The sequence below is a fragment of the Oreochromis niloticus genome, linkage group LG6 (assembly GCF_001858045.2).
Source record: "Oreochromis niloticus isolate F11D_XX linkage group LG6, O_niloticus_UMD_NMBU, whole genome shotgun sequence".
In the NCBI taxonomy this organism is placed as follows: Eukaryota; Metazoa; Chordata; class Actinopteri; order Cichliformes; family Cichlidae; genus Oreochromis; species Oreochromis niloticus.
In genome coordinates this window covers 41551685-41567229 of record NC_031971.2, presented here as the reverse complement: position 1 = coordinate 41567229, position 15545 = coordinate 41551685, and the positions used below count along the sequence as shown (strand labels likewise).

The window sequence follows — 15545 nt, the reverse complement described above, 5'->3', positions numbered from 1 at the left end:
TTGGGAGATATATATATATCTATATATCTATAGAGAGAGAGAGAGAGAGAGAGAGAGAGAGAAAGTAAATAATACCCTGACGGGAAAATCGATATCTCTTTATGAGCACACCGTCGCGCTGAGCTAAAGGATCCTGTCTATCCCGCAATATACGCTAAATTCTGTAAACTCTCCTTATCAATCTTGCACCTTCCTTGCTCGCGTACAAACGGACAGGACATGGCTGCGACAGACTTCCCAAATCCACCTTCGCTTTTATAGCCGTGGTCTCTCATCTTGATTACACGAAGTAATTTACTATTACTACTCTAAAATATGAATTACATCTGAAATAATCAAATACATGACATAGAATGATTAATAGTACATTTCCCTTTTTTTCGGAAATGACCTGTATGTATCTGTATGAAATCAATAAAAGAATCAAATGCTGCATTATCTTTAGTTACATTGATAATATTTATTTATGGAAAAACAGTGGCGAAATATCGCTCTTGCTTTCGTATAAATGAAGCGGACATACCTGAGTGGCCGCGATCTAATCCTGTTTACATAAAGTAAACCTGCTCCCGAGCAGGTTTACGCTTACGGATCTGTTGCTATGACAGCAAGTCCCGGATGAGCTTCGGAGAACCGAACGATCCAAGATCACGCGAAATCGTCAACAATCAAATCAGGCTAACTTACTTAGCGAGGTACGAAGAACGGGCCCCAGGTCTTTGCATTCTGTTTTATTTACACTGCATCCTGATACTCTGACAGCCAAACACTGAGAGAGACAGTGGGCTTTTTGGAGTTTTCAGGTTTGCACAGATGTGCAGTGACACGGTATCTCCCAGATACCTGTCAGCTGTCAGGTGTGGCTCTGCAGAGCAGGTTCAGTCCAAACATGAACCCTGAACGTCAGAGCAAACAGAACAGCCAGGGGCGCCTCCAGAATGTTTTCATAAGGGTGGCCACATGGGGGCCACTAAAAATATTGGGGTGGCACACCAAGAACAGAATTTAGTTTTATAAGGGTGTTGTCAAATATAGGTTACCTGGAAAATATGGCAAAAGAGAGAGAGAGGGAGAGAGAGAGAGAGAGAGAGAGAGAAGAATGGGGTGCTTGTTACTAAAGTTATATCACTGAAAACAGAGAAGATTTGAAATCCAGAAGAATCTGTTCTGTTCCAGACATCGCTGTAATGATTCTCAGCACAGCTGAGCAGAAGCAGCTTAAGAGCAGTGTGGGAGACGCCAGTGTGGAGCTGGGGTGAGTATACGAACACTTCAGCCTCCTTTTATCCTCGTGTCGAGTTTATTTCAGGCCAGACCCCGGGGCCCACACCAGCTTGAATTTAATGGTTGAGGATCTTTTTCCGTCTCGAATAATTAGGCACACGTGTGCTTTAAATCACTGAGGAGGGACTAGAAAGGTGCATTCACACAACATTTTGTTGTTCTGCAGGTGCTTCCTGTGTGGGTTCTCTCCCACAGTCCAAACAGTCAGTGGGGTCGGGTTAACAGGTGACTCTAAACTGGCTTTAGGTGTGAATGCGAGTGCACCTGGCCGTCTCTCTCTCTCTTGCTGTTAGCTCTGCCACAGCTCTAAGGCAGCCTAGACTTTTTCATATTTGGATCTGCTTAGCGGAGTTCGTAACAGCGGTTTCCATTTAAAGAAATAAAGTTTTGATTTTAAAAAGTGGTGGGAGAGAGGCGTGGTTCAGGAATACTCGAGTACAAGCGGCCAACTGGTGTAGATGAGTATGAGTACTCAGTTATTTCCATCCACCTGTTCCACCTGGAAGTTTGTGGAGCAGCAGACCGCAGCGGTGCATGCTGGGTGATCGTGAGGCAGGGCAGCAGCAGCAGCAGCCGGCGGACTCCACCTTCAGCCCGGGCTTCACAGTCAGCCGCCCCGCTCCGACGACCCGAGGACAGCCCGTGTGGAACCGAGCCATGGACGCCAGCGGTCGGCCTTTGACGGTGAGCCCCGTTCTTTCCATCGGGATGAGACAGTTGTTGTTACACGAAACGCCGAGCTAAGCTAAGCTAGGCTAAGCTAATGCTAGCTCAGCTGTTTGTTGTCGTTGGTGAAGCTAGCTGCGCAGTTAGCATGGGCAGCTAACGTCAAACCGACTCGTTTCTGAAGGGTCCCCGGCCTGTGTTTATCTGTGTACCGCCGTTGTGTGCCAGCAGAGCCGCTCAGTAAAGTACCCACATAGTAATCGAGCTGGCTTCAGCTTTCCACACAGGCTGACCGAGCTAGTCCAGCCGAGCTCGGGCTGCTATTAGCCACCGAGGTGTACTGCTAGCTTCCCTGTCGGGCTCGGGCTGGGCTCAGATAGGTCGGTTCTGCTCGGGACAAACTCTGTCCTCCGTCGGTTAGTCTGCTAAGCTACCTGGGAGTTTACTGAGCCTGCTACGTTAGCTTGTTAGCTGCACTTTAAGCACTGACGTCAGACAGGTGAGACTGCTGGGGGGGCTAACAGTGTCAGATGAAGTTTGGGACTCGAACGACTGTCAGGAGGCTGAGCGCCTGTTGAAGGTGACCCGCTGAGTCCGCAGGTAAACCCACCGTAAACATGTTTACCTGCGCTGACGTTAACACGTCACCGTTTGTGGGGTCTGAGAGGTTGAACGGCTCGCGCTCGGCTGACTGGTCTATCAGGACTGCATACCTGAAGTCCAGCTCAGCTCTACCAAACACAGGTAGGCTCCGCCCACCGCTGGTCACAGCACAAACACAGGCCGTCCAGCCCAGCAGGTAACCCGAGAGGGACTTCCCCTGCGGAGCTGCAGAAAGGTACCTTCATCAGAAACTCAGGTGTTTCCTCACCTGGCTTGTTGTTTCAGTACAAACTCAGTGAAATTTTAAAGAGCTGAGGTCTGTGCTCCCTTTGGATCAGGAACTGGAAACGTGATTCAAACACACAAATACAGTTAATGAAAAGAAATGATGACATCAGGCCCCCACCCCACCAGGTGTCAGAGGTCACAGACGGTGATCACAGGGTCACAGGGCGAGAGAGAGAGAGCGCACAGCTGAGATCACAAGTAAGACAGGAGACGGGTTATTTTAAAAATGACATTTGTTTTTATTTAGGGACAAAAATTTTATTATGTAAAAGCTGTGTGTGTGTGTGAGATCAGAACTGTCATGTCAGCAGAATAAAATCATATAGTTTCTGTCATAATCATTTTTATTAATCACATAAATAAATAAGATTATTAGTGATGAGTCCGATTCTTGGTTAAAGCTCAAAGCTGAATTCCGTGTTATGAGAGGTGTTTGTGTCCACCGTCGACTTCTTTCATGTTCATTCAAACAACACGCTCTCATGTTCACGCAGCAGTGACATCAGAGCAGGAGGGCGGGGTTTCATTTCCTCGTTTCTGTCGATGTGTTTGTGACGCTGTGTTTGTCCTCGGGGCTCTTCGCGTTCTTCGCTGTTGCTTTGACGCCATCTGCGCTCTCAGGGCTCGTTGTACTCGATGAACTGTGACTCGAGCCTCTCGTTGGAGGTCACTGGTGTTGCTGAGAGGCGTGCTCGGCTCCTCGCCATGTGGATGAAGCGTGCTCCTGTTTTCTACTTATTTTTGAATGTTTGTCCTGTGATTCGCTGCTCATGGCGTTCTCTCGCTCTTTCAGGTATAGCCCGGAGGATTCTTCGATCACCGCAACGTCATGGAGCCAGACGTGATCCGCATGTACTCCTCCTCTCCGCCACCCATGGAGGATGGTGCCGAGGAAGAGGACGATGAGTTCGGAGATTTCGGCACCTTCTCTGGCATCCCGAACAGCATCAGCTTCTCAGAGTTTGACACTCCAACCACTTTTAACCAGACGCAGGCTCTGACCGCCACCTCGCCGCCGGAGCTGATCAACAGCAGAGGGGTGGTGGGCTTCAGCCATAGCTCCACGAACGGCGCCCGCAAACCCAGCGATGAGCTCTCAAAGGCGAATGGTGTCGTGCCGGCGAGTGCCTCAGAAAGGACTGAGATGAAAAAGGTTCTCGCCAGCTCTGTGGACTTGACTGCAAGCGACACAGCGGATTGTAATGGCGGCAGCGGCGAGGTGCTCACAAACGGGTTTGATGTTCAGGGAAGTCCTTCCTCCCAGAATTCTGTCCACGATCACATAAAAGGAACGTCCCCCGAGGACACGGGGAGCGCCGGCAGCCCGGAGGACGACTTTGCAGACTTTGCTGCTTTTTCCGATGCTGACGGACGCCTCGACCAGACGGCGAGCTCGCACTGTCCGCTGGGCGTCAGCCATAACGTAGAGCAGGGACCGACTTCAGAGGACAATGTCAGGGACACAAAGAGAACTGAAAACGACAGGTTCGGCTCAGAGTCCCCCTGCGTCCTCGCTGAGACGCCGGACCGGCGCGCTCACATGGATGCTGACTCTCGACAAAGGGATGTGGCCTTGGCGGTGGACCGCAGCGCCTCAGAGGTCGTTTGCACTGACAAACCGCTCATCGTGAATAGGGCGGATCTAGCTGACAGTGACGGTTCCAAAGACGGCTGCGGTGAAAAGCCGCTCCTGCCCGACGCCACCACAGACGGCGAGGCAGCACAGTCGGATGAGAAGAGCTCCGGGAACGAGACGGAGACCGAAACTGAGACGGAGACATCGTTTGGCCGTCCGCTGTCCACCGATGCTCTGGAGGAGTACGGCGACATGAGCACCACGGGCTCGGTGCCCTCGCCACCGCTCCAGGGGAATCCGCCACACCCGCTGACGACAGCCAGATGGCCGAAGACGGCGACGAAGACTTCGGGGACTTCGGAGACGCCGGCTCTTTTGGGGCTCAAGGCTTTGCAGACTTCGATCAGTTGGAGGTTCAGCACGATCCAGCCGGATCACAGAGTTCTGCGCTGGCACAGGAAGCTGCAACCGCCAAGGACAACGCAGCGGAAGAAGACGACTTTGGCGACTTCAACTCCCCCAAATTTCACTTGGGTGGAAACGAGGGGGAGGAGGGAGGAAAGTTTGCCGACTTCCCCGTGAGCGACAGTTTTGGGAATTTCAGCTCGGCCGGTGGTGGCGAGAGCAACGCCGGGTGGAGCGCCTTCGGGGAGCAGCAGCAGGAGGAGGAGGAGGAAGAGGGGGCGGCGTGGGCGGCGTTCAGCGCTGAGACGAGCGTTTCGCTTTCTGCAGATAGCAGAGGAGTGGAGGAGGAGGAGCAGGAGGAGGAGTGGCATGAGAGTAAAGCGCCTGCGGTTGCCGAAGAGCCCAGCAGCACTGACAGACAGCCGGTAAGGGACACTGGGCACACTGGGAGGACTGGGACATGATTGTGATGTTTCCCATGTTTAAAATGCAGAGATACTATAGAAACCGGTGACATCACTGATCCAGTTAGAGCAGGATTACACGTCTCCTGTCATAAAGGTCATAATAATGATGTGCTGTCCACAACCCAAACAGGAAGTTAATGTGAAAGCTTTAAATCTGTTCCACTTCCTCTGCTCACACCCAGCTGACTCACACACACTTCCACTGCACAGATGTGTCGTCCACACAGGATTCTGGTCTCAGAGTTCACCGAGATAAACAAACCCACATATAAAAACATGGAGCATGAAACGCTCAGACAGGCTGCCGACCCGCGGCGCTCCATGTCACTTCAATTCAGTTCAATTTTATTTATATAGCGCCAAATCACAACAGCAGTCGCCTCAAGGAGCTTTATATTGTACAGTAGATACAGAGAAAAAGCCAACAATCATATGACCCCCTATGAGCAAGCACTTTGGCGACAGTGGGAAGGAAAAACTCCCTTTTAACAGGAAGAAACCTCCGGCAGAACCAGGCTCAGGGAGGGGCGGGGCCATCTGCTGCGACCGGTTGGGGTGAGAGAAGGAAAACAGGATAAAGACATGCTGTGGAAGAGAGACAGAGACTAATAACAGATATGATTCGATGCAGAGAGGTCTATTAACACATAGTGAGTGAGAAAGGTGAGTGGAAAGGAAAAACTCAATGCATCATGGGAATCCCCAGCAGCCTACGTCTATTGCAGCATAACTAAGGGAGGATTCAGGGTCACCTGGTCCAGCCCTAACTATATGCTTTAGCAAAAAGGAAAGTTTGAAGCCTAATCTTGAAAGTAGAGATAGTGTCTGTCTCCTGAATCCAAACTGGAAGCTGGTTCCACAGAAGAGGGGCCTGAAAACTGAAGGCTCTGCCTCCCATTCTACTTTTAAATACTCTAGGAACAACAAGTAGGCCTGCAGTGTGAGAGCGAAGTGCTCTAATAGGGTGATATGGTACTACAAGGTCATTAAGATAAGATGGGGCCTGATTATTTATGTGTGTTATTTACTTCAGCTCTTTCTGCTGTGGCTGGCGAACAACACAGTAGGAGGAGCCCACAAACCGCCTCCGCCACGTACTTTGTACACCGTATCTAGGAGGTCTTCATCCAGGATCTGGAATATCTGTCAAATTTAAAAAATAGTTTACAGCTGAAACTTTGTGAGTTAAGTTCTCCTTAAGAGGAGCAGGTGAGGCTTCAGCTCCCTGCTGTCATTAGGTTCCTCAGGATGAAGGTAGAGCTGTTTCTAATCTCTGAGCATGCTCACTCACCTGCTCCTGTGGATGTGGACAGGTGAGCTCGGACTGATGATGATGATGATGATGAAGGATGGCAGGTTTGGGTCAGGTGGGAAGTTTTTACTCCTACATCTTGAATCATGTGCCAGTAAGGACAGGAAGTGATAGGAATATGGCAGTTCTGATTCCATTATCAATATCACTGATTGATTCCTCGTTGGCTCCTGTTTGAGACTCGGCAGCGTATCAAAGACTTTCTGCTGTGAGTCACATGTTTGTGCATGTTGGAGGTCACAGCCCCACACACCAACACGCTCCTCTATCCTAATGACACAGTGATCGTTCTCTTAGTGTTTAGGTTTGAACACAAAGCAAAGATGGAAACCAGCACAAAGACACTTTAAAGCGGTCGTCATGGTGATTCTACTGTAGAAACATGAACAGGTAAACTGCTCATCAGTCTCTGACCTGTTGAAGTTCAGGCTCTGGCTGCTGGGCTGGAGTCTGCATACACTCAGCTTTAACATCACTCTGGGCTCTTGGCTAGCTTAGCGTTAGCATGCTGTCTGATTAGCTTAGCGTTAGCATGCTGTCTGTGCAGGTGCTCGCAAAGAGCTCAAGTTGTGTTAGCAGCATACTGCGGTTGTTTCATCATTATCTCGTCCTTTAGTCCAATAAAAATCAAAGTAGTCTCCACGTCCACGCCACAGACCGCCCCTATTTTCCTCCTCCGGCACACAAACTGAAATCAGCTGATTCCAAGGAACTGGAAGACTGGAGATTCCCATCTCCACGTGACAGCGACTCGATAAGTCGGCCCAGAGTTTATCGAACCCTCTGTCAGTGAAACAGCAGCAAAGTGATAAAAGTTTAATATTAGAAACATGTAAAGTCAGTAAACACAACACAGACTGAGAGCAGAGAGAAATGTGCAGGGAAGTCATTCACGCTGTCAGTTTATCAGCACAGACAGCTGTTTATTGTTCATTTCTGAGGGGCTTAAATCCACAGCAGCCATGGCATAATAACAATAAAACCAATAAAACCTACAAACTGGAATGACAGTGTGAATAAGACCAGTCTCACTGTGGGCTCGTACAGCATGACGGTAAAGCAGATAGGAACCTGCAACTCTGCCCTTTGGACCCTCTGCACCATCACCTTCACCTGAGGGTGGAGCGCCCCTTTAACTGTAGTCAGGTCCAGACTGTGAAGCTGAGTCTGACACTGCCGTCTCTCCGCAGGCGTCACTGTTCAGCCGTCTGGAGAAGCTGTTCCAGGTGAGCTTCCCTCAGAGCGCCGCCCAACTGCTGGAGGACCAGGTGGTGTCCCTGAAGGTCGTCCTCGAGCCTCCTGAGGACAGACACCCCGGAGCTGAGGAGAAGGAGGAGGGGAAGTCGAAGAAATCGACTTGCAACAGGTGAGGGTCTCCTCAGCGAACCTCCTGGTTATGAGTGACCCGTAGGTGTTTCCATACACGCTCCATTAAGAGCTGCTCCCACTCTTGAACCCTGTCTTTGACTCCGCTGCGTCTGATTGGCTGCTGCAGGTCGGTGCACGGTGGCGTGTGGACGCAGCTTCAGGACATCCACGAGGCGTTCGGCCTCAGATACCAGTGGGGCGGCTCCCACTGCAACAAAGCACTTCTCTGCTGCCTCGGCATCGACACCAGAAACATCGTGAGTACACGCTGCTCCCCTCTGCCTGCGTCGTCTCCTAGCCCCGCCCAGATACTCTTCAACATAGACTGTAGATAAAAGATGGCCCGTTGGTTCCTGGTCATTTGTTGGTATGATCAAAGGCGTTCCTGCTGAGGCGGCAGCCGCGCTCGAGGTTCCTGAATCCTAATTGGTCTGATTTTCATGTTTCAGCTGTTCACAGGACAGAAGAAGCAGCCGGTCATCGTGCCCATGTACGCCGCCGGCCTGGTGAGTGCATCCAACAGACTTTATTTACAGCAATATAAAGTCAAGTTTACTCATGCAGCACGTTTAAGATGTTACCAACAGCTGAATTAAAGCCACAGGTAAATAAAGATAAGCGCTCAGCTCCACAGTGACTGTGAAGGATCAGCTGTTGATCAGCTGACATAAGCAGGGGAGGGAGGGGGACAGAAAACTGCTTCCTGCTTGATTTCAGGACAAGATGAAGATCTTTAAGTTTTGGGAACTTGAGAACAGGAACAGTGGTGATACAGACAGTTTCATGATGGCAGAAACATCAGTTATTCTCATTTCTAGCTGTAAAACGCTGACAGGTACGTGGACACCTGCGTTTGGTAACTTGAGATGTGACGCGGGATGAAGTTGATACCTCGACCTCAAAGTCAGAGGTCAGGTTTTCTGAAAATCTCGTGAATGCAATAAATGAAACAACACAGACTTTCACATTTGTACCATACATGCATCTGCGAGGAGGCTGACAGGCAGCGCTGCAGGATGTTTAAATGTGTTTGTCATTTGAGGTTTTCTGGAGAAACGTCCAAACTTAATTTATAAACTCGAGACCCAAACAGGAGTTTGTAGCAAAACAGAAAGTGTCGTCGTTTCAGGATCGTCACTTCTTTTAATTTGCCACAGTGAGTGAGAGCTGCTGCACACTCATACAGCCTGTGTGTGTGCGCGTGTGTGTGCGCGTGTGTGTGTGCGCGTGTGTGTGTGCGCGTGTGTGTGTGCGCGTGTGTGTGTGCGCGCGTGTGTGTGCGCGCGTGTGTGTGCGCGTGTGTGTGCGTGTGCGCGCGTGTGTGTGCGCGCGTGTGTGTGTGCGCGTGTGTGTGTGCGCGTGTGTGTGTGCGCGTGTGTGTGTGTGCGTGTGTGTGTGTGTGTGCGCGTGTGTGTGTGTGTGTGTGTGTGTGCGCGCGTGTGTGTGTGTGCGCGCGTGTGTGTGTGTGTGTGTGTGCGTGTGTGCGTGTGTGTGTGTGCGTGTGTGTGTGTGTGTGTGCGCGCGTGTGTGTGCGCGTGTGTGTGTGTGTGTGTGTGCGTGTGTGTGTGCGCGTGTGTGTGTGCGTGTGTGTAGGGGATGCTGGAGCCGACCAAAGAGCCCGTGAAGCCCGTCTCTGCTGCAGAGATGATCGCCTCGATCGCCCAGGCGCCGCCGCTGGTTCCTGAGAAAAGCTCCTGTCCTGCAGACTCGGTCCAGGTGAGACGGGGAGGCGGGCCAATAGGTGACCTCCCGGCAGGATTCAAATGCGATGTGATTGGCTGATAGTGAGAAACGCTGACTGCCACAGTTAGAATCTTTGTTTTTGACTTTTTGACGTCGTTTCCTCAAAGCGGTTACAGGTGAAGTCCTCGCCGTCACGAGGACGAACAACAGCTGTGACATATGTAACGTGGAATTAACCCTGACACCATTTCCATGTGTGGGCGTGTCCTTGTGTTTAAACATGATTCTCACACACACCTGGTACATGACTGACTGACCTGCTCCCTCTCCTCCAGCAGGAGGCGCTCCCACCCGTCCAGTTCGACTGGAGCAGCAGTGGCCTTACCAACCCGCTTGATGGTAGGTGACCCCGCCTCCTCCGCTGCACTGACTCCTCCCTCTCCCACTCACAGCTCTTCTCTTCTTCATCTTCCTTTATTTATGGTAGTGTTTCCTGTTAGCCACTTCAGTTTGTACTTCACAGCCAATCACACACCAGGAGGCACTCCGTGTGTAAAACGACCTTAAGTCACTTCCTGCTTCATGACTCTGATTCGCTGCGGCCCACAGTCACAGATGTCAAAGGGCGCCCGATGATGCCATCTCTTTGTTGGTGAACCGTCCCCTCGCTCTTAATTTGAAAGTTCATTCGCTGCTGTTTCCTTACGTCAGCCATCAGTGACGCTCGCTGAAGCCTGATGACCTCCTTAAGAGGCCGACTGCGGGGCCGCGCTGGTGCGTCATGTGTTCATAACGTGTGGTCGTCCCGTGTGTGCTGCGTCATCGCTCTGCGGGGTCGGTGTGCCGGGGTCCACTCTGAGCGTTTCAGCCGTCTCCCTCCACGGGTCTGCGGACGCCTCCATGCTGTGATTGTTATTCAGCATCATTGTTATTGTTGATAAAGTACAGAGAGTCCAAACGGACCGAACACCTGACGTGTAGGTACATGCACAGGTCACCTCGTAAGGTTTCAGAGCAGTTTGCAGTCACTGAAGCATCAGTAACTCAGCAGGGTGGAGCTGCTGTGGTTTCAGGTGGTGTGTTCATGCTGATGTTTCAGATGAAAAATGAAGGCTCCGCCTCCCATTCTAATTTTAAATACTCTAGGAACAGCAAGTAAGCCTGCAGTGTGGGAGCGAAGTGCTCTGATTGGATAACGTGGTCCTAAATGCTCCTCCCACCTGTGGCTGGCTTAGCATTAGCATGCTTTGGTGAAGCGGTGCACTGAGCATGTGCCCACTGTGAGAAGTGAATGAAATCTGCTGCATGTGGAAACGAACGTCTCCGGTTTCTCTGCGGTCACTGATTCTGCTGCATGTCTCTCTCTCTCTCTGACTGTGTTCGTTAACCTCGCTCGCCCGGCTCTGCAGCCAGCGGAGGCTCGTCTCTCTTAAACCTGGACTTCTTTGGTCCTGTGGAGGACTCAGGCTCCAGCAGCTCACCCTCCATCCCAGGTCAGCTCCAGCCTCCTCCTCCTTTGAATTAACCTCCATCTGCTCCTCTCACTCACCGCACTCTCGTGCTTCCTGACCGGGTCACATGACCATCCTGAGGTTTGATCCTGGTGCTAATTTTAATGTCATTTTAGTCACGTGACTGTTTCCCAGCTCAGATTTTTAAAATAATGAATGATGTCCTGACTGATGCTGGTGTGTGGGCCGGTCGCCACAGGAAGCTTGGTATGAGGTCATGTGACTGTCCCGCAGGCAGCAGAAAGTGAGGCGTATCCACCGGGTGCTCGCCAGTTAAACACATGCTGATCTCAGAACGGATCGCTATGGCGGACACGCCTCACAGCTGCTCCACTCCTTCAGTTTCTCGTTCAATCACACCGAGCTCGACCGTTTTTGTGCTGGTGCGAACCTCCGAGGAGGAAGCTCCAGGCTCGCCTCCTTCGAGTTTCTCACTGTTGGATTGTTGGTGAAGTTTAAGCTCCGCCTCCCTGAATTTTCTTCTGCATTTCAGGCGTCGACCCCGAGCTATTTGAACTGACCACCACCAAGCTGGACTCCGGCAGCTCCGGGAGCCGCATGGCCGACGCCTTCGCCCGCCTGATGTCCACCATGGAGAAGACCAGCACCTCCACCAGGTCAGAGGTCACAGCGCTGCTGGTTTGTCCCACATTTCCTGTGAAAGCGTTAAATCAGGATCGGCTGCTGGTGGAACTCTGTAAATGACTCATCAGTCCTCATGAATGACCTCACAGCTGACGCTCAACTATCATTGGCCGTGGCTAAATATAAGTTTAATAACAATTCAAAGTAAAATTTACCAGGAAGGAATCGGGTTCCCCAGGTTGTTATGGCAACACTTCCTGTTATCGGTTCATTCACGAAATCCCGACGTTAAATTTTACAGACAGTAGCTGTGTCCCAAAACCTAGGCTGCGTCCTCCTGAGGACCCGGCCTTTGTGGTCTACGTGGGCCGCGTCCTCCAAAGACCAAGAAGGCCGGAAGTGCGAGGCTGTGAAATGGGACGGTCTAGCCTTCAGCTCTGCGTCACCGCTGTCTCGGTGGAGTTTAATAAACTCGGCCGTCTGCTCCTTGCTATCTAAAACATAGCAGGACACTGGGGTAAACTCTCGACTGTCTCACACTTCTGTTTAATCGGTTTTCTGTTTGACGTTTATTCAGCTGTGTGAAAACTAGAAATTTAATCTCAGCCAAACCGATTTACTCAGGAACAAATAAAACACTGAAAAAGCCAAACAATAACACTTTAAAGTTATCTAAGTGACTTATATATCATGTTTAACCTGAGTAGCCAAAGACCGCGGGGGTTTGAAAATGATGTGCGTGGAGTTCTCACCGGCTCTAGTGACCCTTGACCTCCCGGTCAGCTATCGAGCAGGTGGGTAACAGACGTCTCCGAAAACGTCGGAGCACTTTTGCAAATATCTGATATCCTGATAAACCGAGCAGATATTTGAAGTTTACACAGCTACATTCTCGCCTCCAAATATGTTAAAAGTTTATTTTGTGACCCAGAAAGATTAATAAGAGTAATATTAAAACTTAGTAGCGGCCGCCATTGTTGGAAACTGGAATTGGCTGGGCCGCGCTATGAATTCTGGGATATGGTGGGCCACGAAGGACACACCCGACCCATCCTTCAAATTCAGGGAAATGAAGGATGCTTTTGGAGCAGCCCTGGTCACCCGGGTGTGACGTAATCGGCCTACAAATGCAGCCTCAGGAGGATGCAGCCTACGTTTTGGGGGACACAGAGTCGTTCCCACCCGACCCCCTCAGAGTCAGCTAGTCAGTGTATTTAACGAATAACTTTCCACCGCAGCAGACGTCCACCTGACAGCTCAGGCCTGAAAATGATTATCACAGGGAGAAGACGATCAAACATAGAAAGTTTACCCAGAATGCACTTGCTGAGGTTTCCTGGAGTGAAACAGGTGTGTGTGTGTGTGTGTGTGTGTGTGTCAGGCATGCAGGTCATTCACACTCAAACTGATCTGGGTGCAGTTTGTAACAGTTTGGGGCAGTGGCGCACTGATGATGTCATCAGGAGAGTAAAACTACAAATGTTATGTTCATGTTTTTAAAAAACTGGTCACTTCCTGTTTGGCAGGAAGCCGAGGAAAGACGAGAATCTGAGCGAGGAGGCGGCCAAAGTGATCGCGGTGCTGCCCGACCTGTCCTTCATGCAGGCCAAGGTGCTGATGTTTCCCGCCACTCTGACGCCGCTCGGGTCACACGCCACACCGGACTGAAGCCCCGGCCACGCCTCCAGACATCACCTGCTCACTATGCTGGCCCCGCCCATTTTATTAAGCTCTTGTTTTTTTTAAATTAAGTTAGCTTTTTGTTGATTTTCAGTTCTTTCTCTGAATAAAGTGAAGCTTTTCTGATTGTTTGGTGGGGCGCGGCGTGGAGGAGGGGCAGCGCACGGTAAAGCTGACAGGAAGTGGGATTCGTGTGTTCAGGCCGTGTCGGGGGTGTGTGTGTGTGTGTGTGTGTGTGTTGTTGTTGTCGTGTGTGTAAATAATCAGGGATTCAATGTTTTTGTTTTTTTTGTTTTTAAATGGGCGCCTTGATTTCTGCTGATTTTACACGTGTGGGGCGGAGCTTGAAGGAAGCTGAATCAAACTGAAGTGGAAGTTTCTGTGAATTCATACATTTATATACGTATATATAAAATCTGAATCTATTTATGGACTTGAAACCACACTGCCTGCAGAATCCCGCCGAGTGTTTCGTCCCCTCGTCTTCGTTCGTCCTTCAGTTTTAATCTGTTTTTTGTTTTTTTGTTTTTTCCTTCTCCGTGAAGCTTTTCAAAATAATCCTGTCCACCCTCGCTCGTCTGTTTTTGTTCTTCACGCCGGCACATCTGTCATCAGATGTTCCAGCTGTTACTTTCTTTTTAAAAATGGGACGATCGGCTTCGAGCGTCGGCGAGCTGAAGGCCGCTCGCATCGGAAGGGAACGAAGGGACCAACGGCTGCTTCCATCGGTCTGTTTTCTGTTGCTCATACTACTGTCGGCCGAGCCTGGAGGATTTTGCACATTGTAAAGATGAAATGGATGTAATCATAGTTCACTGTGGCTTTAGACTGTGTGCAGTTAAACTATGGACTGTAAATGTACGGGGAGTTCCTATGGGACACTGAATCAGTGGGAGAGCCTGTGGGAGGTTATCATGCATGCCCAGGTTCTTTCAGACCACTGTGTAAATTTGACTTTTAGTGTACACAGCAAATTAAACTAATTTAAGAGAAAAGCTGCTGCCTCGCCTCCTTTGTGCTCCTCCTTTGTTTGTTTGGTGTGAAGTTGCTGTTTTAGGGTTCAGCTCAGGGTTTGGGGCAGAGTCAGAGCAACAAACAGTGTTTTAGTCATAAAAGCAGCTGATTTATTCGACTTCTCAATTCAGTTTCATTTATAGACGTCAAATCACAACAACAATCGCCTCAAGGTGCTCAATGTTGTAAGGTAAAGACAATAATACAGAGAAAAACCCAACAATTATATGATCCCCTGTCTGTCTCCTGAATCCAAACTGGAAGCTGGTTCCACAGAAGAGGGGCCTGAAAACTGAAGGCTCTGCCTCCCATTCTACTTTTAAATACTCTAGGAACAACAAGTAGGCCTGCAGTGTGAGAGCGAAGTGCTCTAATAGGGTGATATGGTACTACAAGGTCATTAAGATAAGATGGGGCCTGATTATTTAAGACCTTGTATGTGAGGAGCAGGATTTTGAATTCTGGATTTAACAGGAAGCCAATGAAGGGAAGCCAAAACAGGAGAAATCTGCTCTCTCTTTCTAGTCCCTGTCAGGACTCTTGCTGCAGCATTTTGGATCAGCTGAAGGCTTTTCAGCGAGTTTTTAGGACTTCCTGATAATAATGAAGAAAGAACTCAGCAGCATGTAAAATGATCTGTGAAGCCAATGACAGTTTCAGAGAGTTGAATATGCCAGGCTCTGCCCTGATGCTCACATTAACAGTGTACACATGAGGACACTGATTTTAAATTATCAGTGACATTAATGACGTTTTACTTTGACTCTCAGTTCCTGTGTGTGACACAAAGCAGTTATGCATCTGTGTATGCGTGATGACCAAAGAGTTTGAGATTATGAGGTGCTGCCAGCAACGCACTCAGTGAGAGAGACCACAGCAGGGAGGGATCTGTTCACGGAGGTAGGTGCTGTCAGCACGTCTTTATTCTTCTCTCAAAGAGGAAAACTTTCACACATGCTCAGAAGATGCTGGTTCTGTTTGGCTCTACCTTCACACGTGAACAAACATTCTCAGTGATGGAGTTTAACAACACACAGATCGTCTCTCAGGGACAGTGAAGCTGACTTTAATGCAGTTTATCAGGGTGAGATTTCTCTCACTGA

At 49.9% G+C, this 15545-nt stretch overlaps 1 protein-coding gene across 1 annotated transcript; it reads left to right on the top strand.

Annotated features, from left to right (window-relative positions):
• Positions 1-1793: 1793 nt before the first annotated feature.
• Positions 1794-14423, top strand: aftpha (aftiphilin a). Its single transcript, XM_003456517.5, is given in 11 exon segments — positions 1794-1968; positions 3635-4706; positions 4709-5247; positions 7792-7967; positions 8097-8226; positions 8419-8475; positions 9563-9685; positions 9991-10051; positions 11062-11145; positions 11657-11780; positions 13275-14423. Coding segments are annotated over 10 exon segments (2472 nt in total). The 5' UTR covers positions 1794-1968; positions 3635-3670; the 3' UTR covers positions 13417-14423.
• The last annotated feature ends 1122 nt before the right edge of the window (positions 14424-15545 follow it).